General features: G+C 36.7%; 1 protein-coding gene and 1 long non-coding RNA gene across 2 annotated transcripts in view; both read left to right on the forward strand.

The window, feature by feature from the left end:
• The window catches only part of LOC309633727 (uncharacterized protein), a 1,009,062-nt gene that overhangs the window by 396,688 nt on the left and 589,283 nt on the right, over nt 1-23,091 (forward strand). The window contains exons 9-10 of the mRNA XM_082402982.1: nt 19,071-19,134; nt 22,826-22,899. Coding sequence (XP_082259108.1) covers nt 19,071-19,134; nt 22,826-22,899 — 138 coding nt within the window. The remainder of the gene's footprint in view (nt 1-19,070; nt 19,135-22,825; nt 22,900-23,091) is intronic.
• Nucleotides 8,608-15,044, forward strand: LOC309633746. Its single transcript, XR_014247706.1, has 2 exons — nt 8,608-11,676; nt 12,758-15,044. It is a non-coding gene; the product is annotated as an uncharacterized lncRNA (long non-coding RNA).

Below are 23,091 nucleotides of genomic sequence, written 5' to 3' on the forward strand. Positions count from 1 at the left end.
CTGGGAAGATCCCACATGCCACGGAGCAACTAAGCCCGTGCGCCACAACTGCTGAGCCCACATGCCACAACTACTGAAGCCCACGCACCTAGAGCCCATGCTCTGCAACAAGAGGAGACACTGCAATGAGAAGCCCGCACACAGCAACGAAGAGTAGCCCCCGCTCGCCGCAACTAGAGAAAGCCTGCACGCAGCAATGAAGACCCAACACAGCCAAAAATAAATAAGTAAATAAGTAAATAAATAAACAAAACAGAAAAATATAAAGAAAAGCACAAAAGAAGTAATATTTATGAGCAGAAATCCTAATGGGTCATGATTTTCCACCAAAGAGACTAAAATATGTCGTCAGTTTAATACACCACTCAGTAGGAGCACTGTACAATAATTCCACCTCTTCTTCATCTGGGTACAATTTCTGATAACATTATTCACTTGTTCTTTGGATGTAGTAAACTTTTACCTCTTGAAAATTTGCTTCACATTCTCCAGGTCGGAGGATGCATGATGATGAAGAAACGAGTAAGTATTCCTTTACCCAGCTCTGTCCAGGGCTGCTGCAATATTCGATGCACAGACTGTACAATGAAAAGCATGCACAGCCATACACAGCAGCCCGTGCGCACTATCACCCCTGTTTTCTTCCTTCATCTGTGGAAATCTGCAGGAAGCCAAGTGTTGCCATAACTGTAGCCTGTTGCCTCAGCTTCTTTGCTAATCAGAGACCAGACCACCACCACCAAGCTATAAAGTGGGTGGGGCTGGGCTGTTTCTTTCTGCTCTGTACCTGAGCTGTGGAATTTGGTTCCAAGAAAAGAGCTCTATCATGAAAATAAGCTATTCTCCCAATCATTCAAATGGGAATTTCAAAACTTGGACTTGAAAGGACTTCCAACATATTCTAATCAAGATCTCTTCTCTGTCCAGATCCTCTCTTTTCCTATTTTCAAATGCAGCAAATAAACATCCTGACCCAAATGTTCCAAATTGCTAAAGAATTCATATGATGGTACTGGATTGACCTCCAAATGAATGTAAGGTGGTGTATTTTCACCACTTGCCATGCTTACACAATAGAATATGTACCCAATGAGATTTTTAGTTGCATATGTCTTGGCCTCTACTGGACTAGTTTGAGCCTTAGAATCTTTTAAAATTCAATAAAGTCTAGAATAAGGACACTCAGAGCATCTCTGCTGTTTTTGCTTTTGCCCACCACTTTCTTTGGTGACAACAAGCACTAATAAAGTGTATCTCTCTTTAATATTCATGTGTGTTAGAAATGAAAAAAAGAGAAGTGTGTGTAATGTGTGTGATCCTTGTATCTTAAGTGAAAACTCAAATGTATCAGCTAAATATGCATTTTCCTAGCGCCATTTTGCCCATTGAGGTGGTATGGATACATTTCTTTAAGCGCACCAATGATAAATGATGAGCAGTGACAATGACTTGAGATCAACTTGTTAGTTGAAGATCTGCCTAGAATGCCTGGGTCAGAGGGCTCTCACACTTTCTCTTAGATCTTTCACCTGCTCTCTGGTGCAGTTCAGGGGCCTTTTCTCCAGCTTGTCCAGCACTCTGAGCCTGCATCGACTCTCTGCAGGGTGCCATAGACAGAGAGGTAAACCCAGTCCAATCCATGATTTCAAGAGAATTTTAAGAGAAGTAAGCATGCCATATAATGCGTGCCTTGAAAGAGGTATGTCTCCAATGCCAGGGAAGTTAAAAACAAGAATCTCATTTTCAGGTAGGGCAATAAGAGGAAAGCTACCTGGAAGAAGTGACATTTAGGCCAACTTTGAAATTTGGGTATTATTTTAATGGGCAGAGAAGCACAGGGGCTCTTGTGCCAGAGAGCATGGCATTAACTAATGTGTGGAGGAATGTTTGGGACTAATGTGAATAGTCCAGTTTGCCAGATGAGTGGAGCAAAATATAAGGCAGGAACCAAGAAAGTTGAGATCTGGAGAACCAAGAAAGTTGAGATCTGAATACAACTTATTGAGGAACAGGGATGTGATGTAACTGGGTTTTAGCAAACTCATCAGAAGGTGGTTTTCATATGGGATGAGTAGTAAGAGGCTAGAGGTGAGAAGGCCTGGTAGGAGGTGAAAGGTGAGAAGGGGATTTATAGGAAGGATGATGCATAGACAGATGGCTCTAATAGTCTTAACTAATTAATTAATTCCTGCTGAGCACTGGGGATATGTGCTGAGCAAAAATTCAGTCTAATACAGTGGGAGAAATTAAATAATCACACATCTGAGCAGAATCACATCTGTGATGAATACTTGACAGAAGCAATTTGACTCTAGGAAGATTTCAGAACTTGGGGGAGTGATTGGCAATATTATACTTTGAGCCCCAGATAATGTCGCATTAAGGAATTTGGGTTTGTCTTTTAGACTGTGAAAAACCACTGAAAATTTTGGATCAGAAACTAAGATTAAGAAAGCAGCCTTTCTCTTGGTCAACGTGGTCTTCTTTCTAGAGTTGGGATATTACATTATATACACCATGAAATTCTGGAAACAATCAGAGATGGGAAATCCTATATATGCCTCTTCTACCTTGAGTTGATGTCCAGTGGTCATTCAGTCAAATGCTTTTTAAAAGAATACTTCTGTTAAAACTTCAGTAATTCATTCAGAACAGTATAGCAACTGTACTTATGTTATAGTGCCTTGGATAGTTGACGGATTCTACCTTTCCAGCATTGTGTTGTTTAATTTTCTGGAGTTACTGTTGGACATATCTGGTTATTTTTTCTCAGGTTGACATAAAGTCAAAATGAAAATAAGTAAGGAGAAGCATAGTGACCTTAAAAACTGTAACTTTAAAAAGTACTTCTGTGACTTATGAAACTTCTATCAAGGATTTTTATCGATTATGTTTATCATTTTTTACTGTATAGGTCCAATTTAAACACTTCCTTTAAAATTTATTGCCAAAAAAACTTTCTCTCAATTAACATATATTTGTAGTTTTTTTTCTAAAAATCATTATTCTCACCTGTTTATCTTAACTTCAAAGAAATTGAGGATCTTTTCTTTATAGTGGTAAAATATGCATAACGTAATATTTATCGTTTTAACTGTTCCGAAGTGTGTAATTCAGTAGCATCAAATAACATTTGCAATGTTGTGTAATCATCACCACTATATCTAAAACTTTTTGGTCATCCCCAACAAAAACTTTGTATCAATTAAACAATAATTCCTCTTTCCCCTTAACTCTATTCTACTTTCTGTCTCTATGAATCACCAAATGATTGTTGTTTTGTATCTGGACAATTTCACTTAGCATAATTTTTTCAAGATACATCCATGTTGCAGCATATATAAAAATTTCACTTCTTTTTATGGCTGAATAATATTCCTTTGTATGTATATATCACAATTTGTTTAGACATTCCTTTGCTCAAGGACACATGTTATTTACACCTTTTGGCTATTGAGAATAACTTGGCTATGAACATTGGTGTACATATATATGTTCAAGTCCCTGCTTTTAATTCTTTTGAATGTATACCTAGGAATGAAATTGCGGGTCATATGGTAGTTTCATGTTTAGTCTTTTGAAAAAACAACAAACTGTTTTCAACAGCAGCTGTACCATTTTACATTCCCACCAGCAATGCACAAGAGTTCCAATTTCTCTACATCCTTGTCATCACTTGTTTTCTTTTTTTTTTTTTAACCCATCCTAGTAGGTATAAAATGCTATCTCATTGTAGCTGTGATTTGCATTTCCCTAATGACTAATGATATTGAGCACATTTTCATGTGCTTATTAGCCATTTGCATATCTCCTTTGAGAAATGTCTATTCAAGTCCTTTGCCCATTTTTGAATTGGGTTATTTGGTGTTATGGAGTTGTGGGAGCTCTTTATATATTCTGGATATTAATCCCCTATCAGATGTTATTTGCAAATATTTTACCCCATTATTTATTTATATAATTTGATAGTATCCTTTGATGCACAAACATTAATTTGATCAAGTCCAATTTATCATTTGTTTCTTTTGTTACCTGTGCTTTGGTGTCATAGTCCTTAAGTCGTTGCCAAATCCAATGTAATGAAGACTTTAAATTTTTTTTCCCTGAGTTTTACAGTTTGAGCTCTTAAATTTAGATCTAAAATTTAGATCTTTGATCCATTTTGAATTGACTTTTGCATTTAATATGAGGTAAGGGTCCAACTTCTTTTGCATGTGGATATCCAGTTTTCCCAGCACCATTTGTTGAAAAGACTTTCTTTTTCCCATTGAATGGTCTTGGCACCTTTGTCAATAATCAGTTTACCATATATGTGAGAGTTTATTTCTGAGCTCTCTATTCTATGCCAGTGGTCTATATGTCTGTCCTTAATGCCAATACCATTCTGTATTAGTTACTACAGCTTTGCAGTAAGTTTCAAAGTCAGGAAGTATGAGTCTTCCAGTTTTCTTTCTTTTTTTAAGGACTGTTTTAGCTATTTAAGGCCCCCTAAAATTCCATTTTTGTGAAAAGAACTATTGGTATTTTGATAGGGATTACATTGAACCTATAGCTTGCTTTGGGTGGTATTAACATCATAAAAATATTAAGTCTTCCTAGCCATGAATATAAATATCTTTCCATTTATTTTTGTCTTCTTTAGTTTCTTATTTAGTTATTCATTTATTTTTTGGCTGCGTTGGGTCCTCGTTGCTACGAGCGGGCTTTCTCTAGTTGCGGTGAGTGGGGGCTATTCTTTGTTGCAGTGCGCGGGCTTCTCATTGCGGTGGTTTCTCTTGTTGCAGAGCAGGGGCTCGAGGCACGTGGGCTCAGTAGTTGTGGCACGTGGGCTCAGTAGTTGTGGCACGTGGGCTGTAGAATGCAGGCTCAGTAGTTGTGGCGCATGGGCTTAGTTGCTCTGCAGCATGTGGGATCTTCCCGGACCAGGGATCAAACCCCTGTCCCCTGCATTGGCAGGCGGATTCTTAATCACTGCGCCACCAGGGAAGTCCCTTCTTCAGTTTCTTTCAGCAATATTTTGTAGTTTTGAGTGTACAACTCTTTCACCTGCTTGGTTAGATTTACTACAAAGTATTTAATTCTTTTAGGTGCTATTATCAGTAGGATTGCTTTCCTAAATTTTTTTTGGCCTTTTTTATTGCTGGTATTTAGAAACACATCTGATTTTTGCGTGTTGATCTTGTACTCTGCAACTTCGCTGAATTTATTAGTTTCTACTTGGTGTATTCTATATGCTGGATGGTGTCATCTGCAATAGTTTTAGCTCTTTCTATTTTGGATGCCTTTTATTCACTTTTCTTTTCTGATAGCTCTGGTTAGAACTTCCAGTAGAATGTTGAATAGCAGCAGTGAAAGTGGGTATTCTTGTTTTTGTTCCTTATCTTAGGTGGACAGTTTTCAGTCCCTTACCATTGATTATAATGTTAGCTGTGGGTTTTTGTAAATATTTTTTAATAGGTTGAGGGATTTTCCCTCTATTTCCAGACTTCTGGAAGTTTTTTTATCATGAAAGTGTGTTTGATTTTGTCAAATGCCTTTTCTGCATCAATTGGGATAATCATGTGGTTTTTTTCCTTGTTCTATTAATGTGACACATTACATTGATTAATATTCTTATGTTGAACGACTCTTACATTTCAGGAATAAATGCTGCTTGGTCATGGTAAGTAATTATTTTAAAATGCTATTGGATTCAATTTACTAATATTTTGTTGAGGATTTGTGCATCTATCTTCATAAGGGCTATTGATCTGTGATTTACTTTTCTTGTGGTATTTTTTTTTCTGGCTTTGATATAAATTAATGCTGGACTCATAAAATGAGGTAGGAAGTGTTCCCTCCTTGTCAATGATTTGGAAGAGCTTGAGAAGGATTGATATTAATTCTTCTTTAAATGTTCGGTAGAATTCTTTTGTGAAGCCACCTGGTCCAGGACTTCTCTTTGCTGGTAAGTTTTAGATTAATAATTCAATCTCTTTACCTGTTATAGGTCTGTTGAGATTTTCTCTTTCTTTGTGAGTTGGTTTAGGGCATTTGTGTGTTTCAAGAAGTTTGCCCATTTCTCTAATGGTTATCTAATTTGTTGGCTTACAGTTGTTCATAGTATCCTTCTATAATTCCTTTTTGCCTCTATAAGGTTTGTAGTAATACTTCCACTGTTATTCTGATTTTAGTTATTTGTGTCTTCTCTTTTTTATTTTGTCAGTCTAGCTGAAGGTTTGTCAATTTTGTTTATTTTTTCAAAGAACCAATTTGTGGTTTCATTAATAGTTTTCTATTGTTTTATTTCTCTACTTTGTTAACTTTGCTCTAAACTTTATTGTTTCTTTCCATCTGCTAGCTTTGAGTTTGGCTTTATTTTCCTTTTCTAGTTCCTTATGGTATGAAGCTGTTGATTTGAGATCTGACATTTTTTTACAATGTAAACATTTGCACCTATAGATTTCCCTCTGAGCACTACTTCCACTGCATCCCATAAATTTAGTATGTTGTGTTTTTATTTGTTTCTAAGTATTTTCTAATTTATCTTGTGATGGCGTCTTTAAGAGTATGTTGTTGAGTTTCCACAAATCTGTGAATTTTCCTGTTTTCTTTGTTACTGATTTTTAACTTCATCCTGTTGTGATTGGAGAAGGCACTTAGTATGATATCTGTCTTTTCATCTATTCAGACTTATTTTGTGGTTTAACATGTGATCTGTCCTGTAGAATGTCCCATGTGCACTTGAAAAAAACCTGTATTCTGCTGTTTTGGGGTAGTGTTCTATATGTCTTTTATATCTAGTTGGTTTATTGCATTTTTCAAGTCCTCTATTTTCTTACATCTCTTATGTCTGACTGATCTATCCATTACTGAAAGCAGGGCATTGAAATCACCACTATTATTATAGAGCTCTCTATTTCTCACCTTCTGTTCTATCAATTTTTTGCTTCATATATTTTGAGGTATTTTATTAAGTGCATAAATGTTTATAATTTCTATTTTCATTGTGATATCGAACCTTTTTTAATTTAATTTTTTATTGAAGTATAGTTGATTTACAACATTTTATTAGTTTCAGGTGTAGACATAGTGATTCAATATTTTTATAGGTTATACTCCATGTAAAGTTATTACAAAATAATGGCTATATTCCCTATGCTGTACAATATATCCTTGTTGCTTGTCTATTTTGTATATAGTAGTTTGTATCTCTTAATCCCATACCCCTATTTTGCCTTTCTCCCCTTCCCTCTCCCCACTGGTGACCACTAGTTTGTTTTCCATATCTGTGAGTCTGTTTCTAATTTGTTATATACCTTTGTTTTATTTTTTCAGATACCACATATGTGATAACATAGAGTATTTGTCTTTTTCTGTCTGACTTATTTCACTAAGCATAGTACTCTCTAGGTCCATTCACTTTGTTGCAAATGGCAGAATTTTATTCTTTTTTATGGCTGAGTAATATTCATAGTGTATATACACCACATCTTTATCCATTTATCTGTCGATGAATACTTAGATTATTTCTTGAGACTTTTATTAAGATACATCTTCTTTGTCTCTTGTAAACTTTTTAGAGTTAAAGTCTATTTTGTTTGATATTAGTGTAGCCACTCCAGCCCTATTTTCATCATCATTTGTATGAAATATTTTTTCTATCATTTTACGTTCAACCTATTTGTCTTTGGAAGTAATGTGAGTCTCTGATAGAGACCACATAGTTGAATTATAAATATTTATTCATTGTGCCAATCTCTGTATTTTTATTGGAGAGTTTAATCCATTTACACTTAAGGTAGTTACTGATAAGGAGGGATTTACTTCTGCCATTTTTCAGAAAACAGATATGTTTTCTCTATGCCTATAGGTTTTTATGTCCCTCATTTTCTCCATTACTGCTTTATTTTTAGTTAACTTTTCATAGTGAAATATTTCAATTCTCTTCTTAATTCTTTATACGTATATCCTATAGATATTTTCTTGGTGGTTACCATGGGTATTATATTTAATATCCCAAAGTTATAATAATCTAATTTGAATTGATGCCAACTTAACTTCAATAACATAAAAAAGCTCACTACTATACCACACCACCCTCAGTTTCTGTTATTAATGTCATAGATTACATCATTACACATTTTGTATACAATAAAATAGATTAATAATTTTTATGCATTTGTATTTTAAACGCTTTAGAAAATAAAAGTCAGGCTCAACCAAAATTACAGTAATAGTAGCTTTTACAGTTGCCCATGCATTTACCTTTACCCTAATTTCTTTATATGGCTTCAAGTTACTATCTTCCTTTCATTTCAACCTGAAGCACTCCCTTTAACATTTCTTGGAGGGAAGGTCTGGTGGTAATGACCTCCCTCAGCTTTTTAAAATCTAGGGGTGTCATTTCTCCCTCATTTTTGAAGAGTAGCTTTATTGGATATAAAGTTGCCCATCAACAGTTTTTTTTCCTTTAAGCATATTGAGTATATCAACCCACTGACTTCTGGCCTTCAAGCTTTCTGATGAGAAATTGACAGATAACCTCATTGGGGACCACTTGTATGTGATGAGTCACTTCTCTCTTGCTGCTTTCAAGATCGCCTCTTTGTCTCTGTCTGTCAACATTTTGATTATAATGTATCTCAGTGTGAGTATTTTTGAGTTTATTCTATTTGGAGTTTTTGAGCTTCTTGGATTTGTAGATGCATTTATTGCAATTTCAATCCTTTAAATTTGGGGAGTTTTCAGGCGTTATTCATTTCGTTCCTTTCTCTCTCTCTTCTCCTGATGGCATTCCCACAATGCCTATGTTGGTCCACTTGATGGTGTTTCACAGGTCTCTTAGGCTCTGTTCAATTTTCTTCATTCTTTTTTCTTTCTGTTCCTTAGACTTGATAATTTCAGTTGTTCTTTCTTTATGTTCACTTATTCTTCCACTTGCACAAATCTGCTTTTTAACCCTTTTGAGGTATTTTTCATTTCAGTTATTGTACTTTTCAGCATCAAAATTTCTTTTTGGTTCTATTTGAAAATAATTTATTCTCTTCATTGATATTTTTTAATATATTATTTTCCTTTGTCCATGTCTTCCTTTAGCTCTTTGAGTGTCTTTAAAAGAGTTGTTTTAAAATCTTTGTCTAGTAATTTTGACATCTATGCTTCCTCAGGTACATTTTCTGTTGCTTTATTTTGCTTCTTTGAATCAGCTATACATTCTTGTTTCTTTGTATGCCTTGTTGTTTTTTTATTGAAAATTGGACTTTTGAATTTGATAACATGGAAACTGGGGAAATCAGATTTTCCCTTTTCCTCAGAGTTTGGTACTTTAAAAAGTTGCTATAAGGTGTCTCTGTATTGGAGTAAAAGCTTAAGATCTTCTGCATGTCTTTTCTGAGCTCCATATTTCCCTAGGTATGCATGGTGGCTTTCTAAATTCCCCCATACACATAGTTGCTTTTGAATATCAAAAACAAACAAACAAACAAAAAGCAAGCAAACAAAAAAACAGGTGGCTCTTTTAAACCTCCTGGAAATTACTTCAGCTGGTGGCAGTTGGAACATTGGTGGCCAGCCTCCATATCCACACTTCAGCAGTGAGAGCAGTAATTCACAGTTAGAACCAAGAACCTACATGTGGATGACAAGGATCTTATTGGCCACCCTGGCTCCAGAGGAAGCTGCTCCAGAAATTTGGGTTACGTTCTTCACAGCTGTCTGGTATGGGGCTGGGGTAGGGGGCTGAGTAGCTGCAACCACCCTAATGGTTGAAATAAACCAAAATTAATGAAAATGTCCTAGCCAAGCTATCCCCTTGAAGTTACAAGTGTTCAAATAAACTCCAAAGTTCCAAAGTATCCACCTCTGATAGTTTCTCCTAGTACAGTTGCTGTCCAGGTAGAGAGATGAATTCTTGGTGCTTCCAACTTCACTATCTTCCCTGACTTCATTCCCTTGAGGTTTAATCTTAATAGTAATGCATGATAACTTTTTAAACCATTTTGGTTTCCCTGTATTGGAGATCCTGATTTTCTCCTCTTTTATTAAATTTAGTGTCTATCAGCCGTTTATTGGCTACATTAAATAAATAACTTTAAGAAACCTAGATATTTTAATTAATCAGAAAATTACAGTGCACTAACATCCTAGTCAAGCAAGTGTCTTCACGGCACTATAGTACCAATTTGTGGGGTAACTGAAATCACTTTTCTTTGCTATTACTAACTGTCATGCAGTATGAAATAATTTAAAGAGTATAAAGGTTCTTGAGGAGAGCAATTTACCTATGTTCTTTTTAAAAATCTTTTATTGGAATATAGTTGATTTACAATGTTGTGTTAGTTTCAGGTGTACAACAAAGGGAATCAGTTATATATATACATGTATCCACTTTTTTTTTTTTTTTTAAAGATTCTTTTCCCATATAGGCCATTACAGAGTATTGAGTAGCATTCCATGTGCTATACAGCAGGTTCTTATTAGTTATCTCTTTTATATATAATAGTGTGTATATGTCAATACCAGTCTCCCAATTTATTCCTCCCCCTCCCTTATCCCCTGGTAACCACAAGTTTGTTTTCTACATCTGTGACTCTACTTATATTTTGTAAATAAGCTCATTTGTATCATTTATTTAGATTCCACATGTAAGTGATATCATATGATATTTGTCTTTCTGTGTCTGGCTTACTTCACTCAGTATGACAATCTCTAGGTCCATCCATGTTGTTGCAAATGACATTATTTTGTTCTTTTTTATGGCTGAGTAATATTCCATTGTGTATATATATATATATATATATATATCACATCTTCTTTATCCATTCCTTTGTTGATGGACATTTAGGTTGCTTCCATGTCCTGGCTATTGTAAATAGTGCTGCAAAAAACATTGGGGTGCACATATCTTTTCAAATTATGGTTTTCTCTGGGTATATGCCCAGGAGGGGGATTGATGGATGATATTGTAGCTCTATTTTTAGTTTTTTAAGGAACCTCCATACTGTTTTCTATAGTGGCTGTACCAGTTTACATTCCTACCAACAGTGTAGGAGGGTTCCGTTTTCTCCACACCCTCTCCAGCATTTATTGTTTGTAGGTTTTTGATGACAGCCATTCTGGCCAGTGTGAGGTGATACCTCATTGTAGTTGTGATTTGCATTTCTCTAATAATTAGTGATGTTGAGCATCTTTTTATGTGCTTTTTGGCCATCTATATGTCTTATTTGGAGAAATGTCTGTTTAGGTCTTCTGCCCATTTTTTGATTGAGTTATTTGTTTTTTTGATATTGAGCTGCATGAGCTGTTTGTATATTTTGGAGATTAATCCCTTGTCAATTGCTTCATTTGCAAATATTTTCTCCCATTCTGAGGGTTGTCCTTTTGTTTTGTTTATGGTTTCCTTTGCTGTGCAAAAGCTTTTAAGTATCATTAGGTCCCATTTGTTTATTTTTGTTTTTATTTTCATAACTCTAGGAGGTGGATCAAAAAAGATCTTGCTGCGATTTATGTCAAAAAGTGTTCTGCTTATGTTTTCCTTTAAGGGTTTTATAGTGTCTGGTTTTACATTTAGGTCTTTAATCCATTTTGAGTTTATTTTTGTGTATGGTGTTAGGAAGTGTTGTAATTTCATTCTTTTACATGTAGCTGTCCAGTTTTCCCAACACCACTTATGGAAGAGGCTGTCTTTTCTCCACTGTATATCGTTGCCTCCTTTGTCATAGACTAGTTGACCATAGGTGCGTGGGTTTATCTCTGGGCTTCCTATCTTGTTCCATTGATCTATATTTCTGTTTTTGTGCCAGTACCATATTGTCTTGATGACTGTAGCTTTGTAGTATAGTGTGAAGTCAGGGAGTCTGATTCCTCCAGCTCCGTTTTTTTCCCTCAAGACTGCTTTGGCTATTTGGGGTCTTTTTTGTCTCCATACAAATTTTAAGATTTTTTGTTCTAGTTCTGTAAAAAATGCCATTGGTAATTTGATAGGGATTGCATTGAATCTGTAGATTGCTTTGGGTAGTATAGTCATTTTCACAATATTTCTTCTTCCAGTCCAAGAACATGGTACATCTCTCCATCTGTTTGTGTCATCTTTGATTTATTTCATCAGTATCTTACAGTTTCCTGAGTACAGGTCTTTTGCCTCCTTAGGTAGGTTTATTCCTAGGTATTTTATTCTTTTTGTTGTGATTATCTATATTCTTGGCATTAACATTTACTAATAGAATGAGTTCCTTCTGGGAAAAATCAGCTTGAGTGACTTCAAAGTTTTGGAGAGTACCACCATGGTAAAAATAGGTGGGTAAGTATAGATAGATTTCAGCGTGAAAAATTATCAATTTGCCTTTAATAGCCCTGAGTTTGGTGCTATAAGTGCACTTAAAGGCATGACTTAACGAAGAGGGATTTAGAAAGGAAATGCCGTTGACTTCCCAAGCTGTGCACTCCATGGGATACAGTTTTGTAATAAAGACCGTAGAAAATTACGAAACTTCTGAAAGAAACTTCCTGTCTGTGTATGTATATGTGTGTGTTTACAGTTTATACTGGATTAGGATTGTAAACCTTGATAGTGTCTAAAAATATTAAAGGGGAATATGAGGATGTAAGCCAAATAAATGAGGACTGCTAGAATGTTTAATTGTGTATTAGTCTTTTATTAGCAGTGTATGTTCTTCAGGAAGCAGCTGCCTGAGAACCCATCTCCTGAGAAAAAACAGCTCTGAGTTTGAAATTCAGGGCTCTCAGAATGAAAAGTGGTGACCCTCTAGAATTTTAGTCTTATCACTAAATTTGCAAAGTTGGATTAGACCAAGCCCAGCTCTTTATCAACTGCATTATTATTCTCTTCCTTGGGCCTTGGTTAACTCATCCATGGAATTGTGGAGTCACACTAGATATCCTTAAAGTCCCTCTTAAATGCATGTCCTCTGGTCGCACACATGTCAGTCCTCTAGTTAAACTTTCTGTGCCACAGATGTTGTTTTGTATAGCATCCTGCAAGTGTTGTCCAACTCTGCTGAGAGGGCTCCAGGCAGACCAGGAGAGTCTGGGTTCATTACAAACATCCCTCTTTGAAAACCAATGTCCGTGGTATTCACCTATCTTTTCTTAGCTAGTTGGATCTTACTTCCATATGTTACTACTCCTCCGTTAGGTCTTATACTCTCAGCCAATCTTAGACATGGCCATTGAGTTCTAAGGAAAAATTTTCAGAATCCTCATCTCCTGTTTGTTTTCCTCTAGAGCTACATTTGTTCATTAATGTGCCTTTTGTAATGTGGTATCCACCCTGACTGAAGCTACTAAAATAGTCTAATTACTAATCAGTATGTTGAGACTGTTGCTGTGATCCTTCAGTGGTTAGACATGTTCTTCATACTTACTATTTCATACTTACTAGTCAGTATGAATTTTAAAATTAAAGTGCATATTTAATCTAGTATTTATTTTTCCTGTTTTAGTCCTCTTAAAGTATTAACGGTGTCTCTTATAATCAATAATTCTTGTGCTGGAAAAGTAATAAGGTGCTCTGATGTTTGCACAAGTTTCTAATAATGTACCAAAAGATAAAGTATATAAAGTACAACTATCTTGCCATAATCAGTCCTAAGGAATTGGTTTTCATTCTGGAATTATACTTGAATTTCAATTTATTAAACCCACGCCCATTTCTCTCCCCTGTGCTATTTATATTTATAATCATATGAGTATTATTTTAGCTGTTACAGATCCAGGTAGCTGCTATTTGATGTTGACTCTCCACTTCTGTTCAACTGCTAATGATAGCAAGAGCTCTGTGGTCCCATAGGACTCATATTTTATTGTATTGCTATGGCTGCCATGCTTGTTATTTCCTCAGCCTCTTCTGCAGAATGAATTCTGTAGGAATTTTTACGTAATTTCAATTTTGAATTTTGTTTAACATAACAGCATGCTTACTTTTAAACATAAAGGAAGGAGACTGATTGATTTCTACTCTTTGCCATCCTATTTATTTATTTATTTATTTAATTGTGGTCTAGTTGGTGTACAATGTTGTGCCAATCTCTGTTGTACAGCAAAGTGACTCAGTTATACACATAGAGACATTTTTAAAAATATTATTTTCCATTATGGTTTATCCCAGGAGATTGGATATAGTTCCCTGTGCTTGGGTATAGTTCCCTGTGCTATACAGTAGGACCTTGTTGTTTATCCATCCTGTATATAATAGTTTGCATCTGCTATAAAATAAAATTCATTTAAAATAAAATTTATTTTCAGCTATAAAATAATTAAGTCATAGGGATGTAATGTACAGCATGGTGACTACAGTTAATAATACTGTACTGCGTATTTGAAAGTTGCTAAGAGAGTAGATCTTAAAAGTTCTCATCAGGACTTCCCTGGTGGCGCAGTGGTTAAGAATCCGCCTGTCAATGCAGGGGACATGGGTTCAATCCCTGGTCCGGGAAGATCCCACGTGCCTTGGAGCAACTAAGCCAGTGAGCCACAGCTACTGAGCCCGTGTGCCCTAGAGCCCACGTGCTGCAACTACAGAAGCCTGTGCGCTCTAGGGCCCATGTGCCACAACCACTGAGCCCACATGCTGAAACTACTGAAGCCCACGTGCCTAGAGCCCGTGCTCCACAACAAGAGAAGCCACTGCAATGAGAAGCCCCTGCCTGCTGCAACTAGAGAAAGCCCACATGCAGCAACAAAGACCCAGCACAGCCAAAAGAAAATAAATTAAAAAAAAAAAAGTTCTCATCACAAGAAAAAAATTCTTGTGTATGGTGATGGATGCTAACTAGATCTGTTGTGGTGATCATTTTGCAATATATGTAAATATTGAATCATTATGTTGTATACTTGAAAGTAATATAATGTTCTATGTCAATTGTACCTCAATTTAAAAAAAGAAAATTTCAAGTATATATGTAAGTTGGAGAAGAGAAATGGAGGAGTATTTAGAGGTGGATATGGAGGTCAAAAGAGGTATTATGTATTTATTTTTTAAGATGCAAAAAGTATGGTACCATTGTATGCTGATTGTAATGATTAAATAAAATTTTTATTGTTTATCCATGAGGTGGTGGTGTTGAATATCTGGGGCAGTATACTGCCTTGTATCTTTTTGTTGGAGAGAGTAGATAGATTCTGGTGCAAAGTGGAAGGTTTGGTCTCTGAACGGGGCATGGACAGTGAATCCACTGTGTCAGGAGGGAAGGCAGGGTGCATGGACACAATGGCCTGTAGGTGGGCAGATGTGGGGAAAATAGGGAAGTTGCCTTCCGATTGCTTCTGTCTTCTCAGGCCTATGGAAATGTCACATACAAATTGGCACTTGCCATCTACCTCTACAAAAATTAAATTATGAGCCACTGCATCTGCTGACCTTCATCACCCCCTGAAAGGAATTCAGGGTGGAGATCAGAAATGAGGCACTCTGTGCTCTGGAAAAAACTGGCAGAACAGGTCCTTAGACAGTTAGATATTTTCAGGAGATGATTTTATGAGCCCAATTCTTGCATCTCCTCATATTTAGAAAAGCACTAAAAAATTCTTCATGGTGATGTCTGCTCCTCATGACTAGCAGTAACCTTCACGAAACTAGCAGGACCTTCTGCAAAAAATATCTGCTTGATTGCATGTACTCCTCCTTCACCAAAATCACATATATACTGACCTTCCCCACTTCCTCTTTGGAGCACTTTCTCAGAGCTATTCGATATGCTGTCTCCCAGGCTATAGTCCTCATTTTGCCCCAGATAAAACTTAACTCACAACTCTCACGCTGTGCAATTGTTTTTAGTCAGCAGAAGCAAGTCATCAGCTGAGGGTGGTCACTGAGGAGGAGACTTGGGAAGTTTTCAGAAAGAGAAGATGTGAAGTATGAAATAATTTAGGAGCATGAGAGAGTGAACAGACAAAGGAATATGTTAGAATTGTTGGGCAACAATGAGGGCCCTTGTGAAGTTATTGGTCGTGAGTTAAAGTGAGACCAAAACTTAGACATCTTAGAGGAGGTCTGGTCCGGGTCAAATCCTGGTTGTTCCTGTTAGTTAGATTCATCACCTGGACCAGGTCCATTCATTGATGCCTGAGCCCCATGGAGGAGAGGACAAAGAGTTAGACGTGAAAACAAAAAAACTGTCAACAAAAGCTCTGAAATTTTGATACGTCTTTAAATTTTGTAAACCAAAGCAGAAAAGAAGACCATGTCCTCTCTCCTGCCCCTCATCAAGGGGCACCTCAAGGAATCTCCTGCTTTGCCACTGGTGGAATTTTCGGCCACACCAGGTGAGGATGGTAGTGCCTCTGAGGAACTTTATGGAACCTGATGAATGTGGAAGAGCTGGAGGACATCGCAGGTCCCAGGAAGATGTAGAGGATTAATGTGTAAATATCACATGGTAACTAACTAGAATGTTTCATCATCAACTACAAGACCCCTCTGGGAAAGCCCAGAAGGGCTTAAATGCGCTTAACTCATTACAGGCTTATAGTAGGAAGATTTCTAAACCTGGTTTTCCAAGATTCCTGTTCTCTGATTCTTCATTCAAACACTAATCTGGATACTGCTGTGAAGAGAATTTGCAGTTGTAGTTAAAACTGAATGGATTGATCTTAATACATAGAGTTTATCCAGGTGGACTGGACCCAATCAGGTAAGCACTTTGCGTACAGAGTTTGCTCCATCTGGCAGCAGAAGAGAAGGTCAGAGAGATTTGATGTACAAGGTGACTTGATAGATCATTGCTGGCTTGAAGGCAGAGGAAAACACATGAAAAGGAATGTGGGTGGTCTTAAGATGCTGAGAAAGGACTCTGGGTGACAGCCAGAAAATAAGGGACCTAACACTTCCAACAGCAAGGAACCGTACTCTAACAACCTAAATGAGCCTAGAGGCAGATGTCTTCCTAGAGCCTCCAGACAAGGAATCTGCCTTGCTAACACCTTCCTCTCAGCCTTATGATACTCTGACCATTGAATCCAGCCTGCTGTAAACTATACGTTAATAAATGGGTGTTATTTGAAGCCACTTAGCTTGTGGTAATCTGTTATGCATCAACAGGAAACTAATACATAGTCCTTTACATTTCGTTTGCTCAGGAGCCAGATGAGTTTCAGAACTGGGTCATTTGTGCCTATGCAGGTGGCACTCAGCCAAGTAAACTGCGGCCATGTGCTATCAAGTTCTCTCTCAAATTCACCAATATACCTGGGAGTTGTGCTGGTCTCCATAGCGGTTCAGTTAACGAGGTCTTTTTCTCAAACTTGGTGGGTTGATTTTGAGCATGATTCAACTGCAAAATTATTGTTTAACATAACTCTATCCATAAATTGTTATTTGTTTATTAACGGAGAGATATTAAAACTTTTTTACAAAGAATAAAAATCTTCACTTTCAGTTTTATGTTTCATTTTTTTTTTCACTTTACTAATTTCGTTCTGAGAGAGGAAGCCTAGTCTTTTTAACAAATGATGCTGGAGAAAACGGATGTCCACAGGCTAAAAAAACTCAACCCAAACTTCACCCCTTTCACACTAATTAACTCAAAAATGGATCACAAAATTAAATATAAAATATAATACTATAAAACTTTTAGAAAAAATCCTGGGAGAAAACCTCTGGGATCTAGGGCTAGGCAAGGAGTTCTTTTTTAAGTACATTTTAATGAAATTTTATTTTCACTTGTAGATTGATGTGTACCTTCACTTATTCTGAGAGAAAATAAAATGTATTCAATTTGCCCTTCCAGGTTTGTAGACAAATCACATGAATTGATCATATTGTAAACCCATAGTTGGTCAACAGTAGAACCATGCAGTTTTTTCCTGAGGAGAAACCTTTCTTTATGTTCATGAAATTTTTGGAGGATTAGGGCTGTAACTAGAGGGTCGGGGTAAGCTGGGGATTCTGCCAGTGGAGGTGAGAGCAGGGAGGGAATTCACCAAACCCAAGGACAGGCAAACCTGTCAGAAACTGCTGGAGAGAGAGGACAGTTACTTGGGATTCAAATCTGCTGATCAACCTTGGTGTGCTATGTTTTGTGGAACAATAAAAATAGTATTTTCCAGCAAAAACTGGAATAGGTAATGCAAATTTAAGGATGCTAAAACGCACACATATGTATGTGTATATATACATACACAAAACATATATATGTATACATGTATATATCTGTATATATACGTCTGTGTATTTTTTCCAGCTTTATTGAAGTATGATTGACAAATAAAAATTGTATATTTTTAGGTTGTACAATATAATGTTTTGATCTACATACACATTGTGAAAATGATTCCACAATCATTTCACAAAGTGAAATCAGGAAATCATACCATAATCAAGCTAATTTACATATTCATTATTTCCCATAGTTATCTTTTGTGTGCGTGTGTGCCTGTGTGTCTGTGTGTGTGGTGAGAACACTTGAGATCTATTCTTCTAGAAAACTTCAAGTATACAGTACATTATTATTAACTATAGTCACCATGCTGTACATGAAAGTTCTAGAACTACTCATAACTGAAAGTTTGTACTCTCCATATTTGTAATTTAAATTGTTAGGCAATAAATATGCAGGCATATTTTCCTATCCTCTCTCTTACACATCTTTCAAATAATGTTTTGAAACATTTTCAGTTTTTTCAGTAATTCAAATATAATTTTCAAACAGTCAAAAAAGCACACGGAGTTGTTTTTCACTACCCTATTTTACATATATTTGTTAGTAAATAAATGGTTCTCCAGACTGTTCAGCATATTAAATGTTAAAGTAAACAAGGGATAATTGCTCCTTATTTTTAGAACAGTAGATTTACAATATATGTAGCTGTTACAAGTCACATATTTAAATTATTTTAAACATCTTCTTTGGTAATAGTTTTTTTTTATGACTTTGTGTCAAAATAGAAACAATACCTCGAAGTAAATTTGCTTTTTAATCCATATTCTGTGAACACCTAAATTTTACAATGAAAAATTTCAAAAGCTACAAGGATATCCATATTTGAAATATAAAATAAATGATAAATTCAATAATTGGGAATTTTCTTTGCCCTATTAAACATCAATTTTTAATGCTGTTTGATTCTTACAGATTCTTCTCAAAATATATTGGCTACTTGAGAGATGTCATTACACTCCTGTGATTTATACAGAAGGTAAGTTAGAAAACTTTAATTCTTGTGTCCATTAATTAACAAACTTTTAATAAACACTTTTCATCAGGGACTAGAGTAAGTACTGGCAATGTGGTCAGACATGCTTCACTCCTCTCTCTTGCCTGCAAGGAGCTTTCAGTGTAGTGGGGTGGATGGACCTAGAGTCTGTCATACAGAGTGAAGTAAGTCAGAAAGAGAAAAACAAATACCGTATGCTAACACGTATATATGGAATCTAAGAAAAAAAAAAAAAAGGTCATGAAGAACCTAGGGGCAGGACGGAAATAAAGACACAGACCTACTAGAGAATGGACTTGAGGATATGGGGAGGGGGAAGGGTAAGCTGTGACAAAGTGAGAGAGTGGCATGGACATATATACAATACCAAATGTAAAATAGATAGCTAGTGGGAAGCAGCCACATAGCACAGGGAGATCAGCTCGGTGCTTTGTGGCCACATAGAGGGGTGGGATAGGGAGGGTGGGAGGGAGGGAGACACAAGAGGGAAGAGATATGGGAACATATGTATATGTATAACTAATACACTTTGTTATAAAGCAGAAACTAACACACCATTGTAAAGCAATTATACTCCAATAAAGATGTTAAAAAAAAAAAAAGATATGCAGTGGTTGTCACAGGGGAGAAGTGCAAAGTGGTCTAGGCAACACAGCACAGGGGACCAGTCCTCATTGGGGCAGTAGAGAAGGCTTTCTGGAGTAAGCAGTGTTTAGTGAAAGGGCTGAAGAATGGGGGTGTTCTCCACGGGGTGCCAGAGTTAGCTGGTTAGGATGAGATCATTCCAACGTCTATGTTCTCCAGCCAAAACAACCAGGAACACACCTGGGAACCAATTTAGTCTAGAACAAGTTGGATTTATTACTCATGGCAGTGAGGGAAGACACACACCATGGGGAATCCTGGGGTGTCTCAGTAAGAGGGTGTTAGAAAAGAGCTACTACAAGATTTGGGCTTTAGTTGGGTGACTTGGGAGAGGGTCTAAAAGTGATGGGCCACTTTAAATTGGATGCTGAAAGCCAAGGCAATTCTATAATTCATCTCAATAAATTTTAGCTACAAGAGGGAAGACTATAGTCAAAATAAAGCCATTACTGGAAACAAAGTAGATGTCACTCATTTTAACCAAGAGAATGGAGTGTTTGGTATTTTGGGGGGATGGCACAGTGACTTCTTTTTCTGTACTTAGAAAACAGTTGTGAATTGCCTTCACTTTATCTCACTTCATCATTATCTCAGAGTAATCTTGCTTGGCATTGGTATTCTGTGATACCTTTTGGTATTTATGTCCAGGCTTACCTCTGGATATCATCAGGGCTGTTGTTGTTTTTGCTTTTTTTTTTTTTTTTCTCTCACAAGACAAATGAAGCATGGGGGAAGCATTTAGCTTCAATTGGAAGGCATCATTCTAGAATTTTAGAAATCAATGGAAAAGTACAGGTCTTCTAGCCAAACCCATACATCTGTTTGTATGAAGGACAAACAGATTAACAGAGTAAGTGCATTGGTAGCTTGAATTTATTTTCTAAGATTTGCTTAGCTCCCCTACTCCCATATTTTATACTTGTTATATTTTGATATAGTAAAAATTCATAAATGTGAAAACCACCAGTAAGATTTCAGTTCATCCATCTTCCCTTAAATACTTTCTCAGCCTGGGCACGTTGATTCCCTTTGCTTAGGATTTAAATCTCTTATCAGTACACCTCCCCAACTCTATTCAGTAGGAAACTGGTGAAATGATATCAGAGTGGGATGACATAAAACAAAGAAGACATCCACACGCACAAATAAACTGTATATAAAGTCTGCTCATAATTTGAATACAAAGTGTTTTAATAAAAAAGAATTTAACCACTGCTAAATTATCCATATACTGAGTAAAAGCAAAAATGTTACCCTAATAAAAAGAGTGTAGACATGATAGCCCATGAAGCCATGTGGGATGAAGTTAAAAATAGAGTATGTCTCCAGAGATTATCAGGCAACACTTTTTTCAAGTTTGTAATGTATAGTATTTTTTTTACCATTCCTTTTTGTATTGATAAATCAATCATGTCATATCATATCATATATTTTGTATTATATGTCATATCATATCATATCAATCAGTATTTTTTACCATTCCTTTGTGTATTGATACATTAATCATGTCATGTCATATTATATATCATTTATTATATATCATATCATGAAATGTTTCATTTGATGGTCATCTATCTGAGGGCAAGTTGCAAGATTTTCACACTTTCACTGAGTCCTTCACTGGCATCCAGCTTGACCTTGACAAGTATATCTGACCTTCCCGCTGTGTTAGAGATCAGAGTGTGTGAAATATTGACAACTACTGAAGATTACTGGGTAATGTAGGCAGTGTGCAGTGGATCAACCAGTATAGACTCTTAAGTCCATTTTCTACGTCTAGTAATGTGTTCAAGTGATTGGTTTTGGCATCAAAACTGAAATACTTCTCTTTCTCAACTTGCTGTTCACACATTATCTTCCAATGGCAAGTGCTGACAACTACAGATGCTGCTTTCACTAAAACTTCATTATTGACTAAACTCCCCTCATCTTAGCTTAAAACCCCTGAATTGGGAGAAAGTGTATCCGATCTGCCTGTGCTTAAGCTGGATCACAGCAGTTGCTTGGCCTAATAGCTGAGACCCTTTCTCAATATGCCAGCTTGTGAGTGTGATCAGTGGTTGTGCACCCTAGGTATATTGATCTGATGTTTAATTTTGTCTAATATTTTTACTCTCCTGCTTACTAGTCAAGTCACTATATCCATAAATTTGACTTCATGAGTCCATTTTTCTTTTCTTTCTTCAGAACTGTTTACCTGATCCAAAACACCTTCCAGTGGATTTTCTATATGTAAAACCTGTTTTTTAAATTAGTAAATAAAACTACTGCCTTCAGAATTTTGCCTCGAAAGCAACAGGACGCTTTCAACAATCTAATGTAAATGCAAACCACTGCATTCTTAACTAAAAGCCATTCTCCTGGGTATGGTGTGTGCTGCTGTTCACCAATCTCTGCTAGATGCTGCCTGAGGTCCCCCTTGCTTCTACACCCTCACACATTCCCCCTGCAGCTCTGATGCTGCTGGAAGGTCCGGAAGTTCCTGCACTGTATTCTAACTGGATCTGTGCTCTTACTACAGACTTGGGGTCCCTACCAATCCACAGCTGCATGGTGTTTGCAGGCAAGTGGGGGGAGAATGGTTCACTTACCTGTGTTATCTGCCCTCTGCCTACAAGGTGAAACTCAGGGCTGACGGGGTCCCTCTGAGTTTCAGAGTTTGGTGAAACAGATATTCTAGAGTTTATTCATGGTTCTCCTTCTCCCTGGACAGGCCACACACATGTGCTTTGCCTGACAGAGGCCAGAGCCCATGGCTGTTTTGGATTCTGGTTTGATTCCTTAGAAAAGGCCAGGAATCTGGTTCATGTCAGTGTTCTCCAACATTTCTATCCTTCTCCTACTCAGTAAAAAGTTTTCTGAGCATGAAGATCCAGTGTGTATATTTATGCATTTGCAAATTAAATGCATGTTCTATGGTTCCGTAATTTATATGCAAGACAAAGATTATACAGATATAGGAATTTTAAAAGAATGAGATGAGGAGGAATGCAAATGGAAGTTCTAACATTTTCTTCCTGCCTCCTAGCATACTGTCTTGTCCACTCTGACTGGCGGGCTTCCCCATCAAGAAGTCTCTTAGTGAAACTCCATGCTGCTCAGGTGAGGGGGTGTGTGGGGACATGGGGGCAAAGCAGGGATGGTTTTTCCAGGAACTGGATTTTGTGTACGTTTGCCTTCAACTCTCAAAATCTGCATGGATGACCTTGAATTGCAGGTGGATTCAAGATTCAGAGAGTTAATGTTTTTCATGATGGAGTTCTATCCAGAGAAGTGGATGTGGATCACACTACA

This window comes from Balaenoptera borealis (assembly GCF_965194805.1).
Source record: "Balaenoptera borealis genome assembly, chromosome: 8".
Taxonomy (NCBI): Eukaryota; Metazoa; Chordata; class Mammalia; order Artiodactyla; family Balaenopteridae; genus Balaenoptera; species Balaenoptera borealis.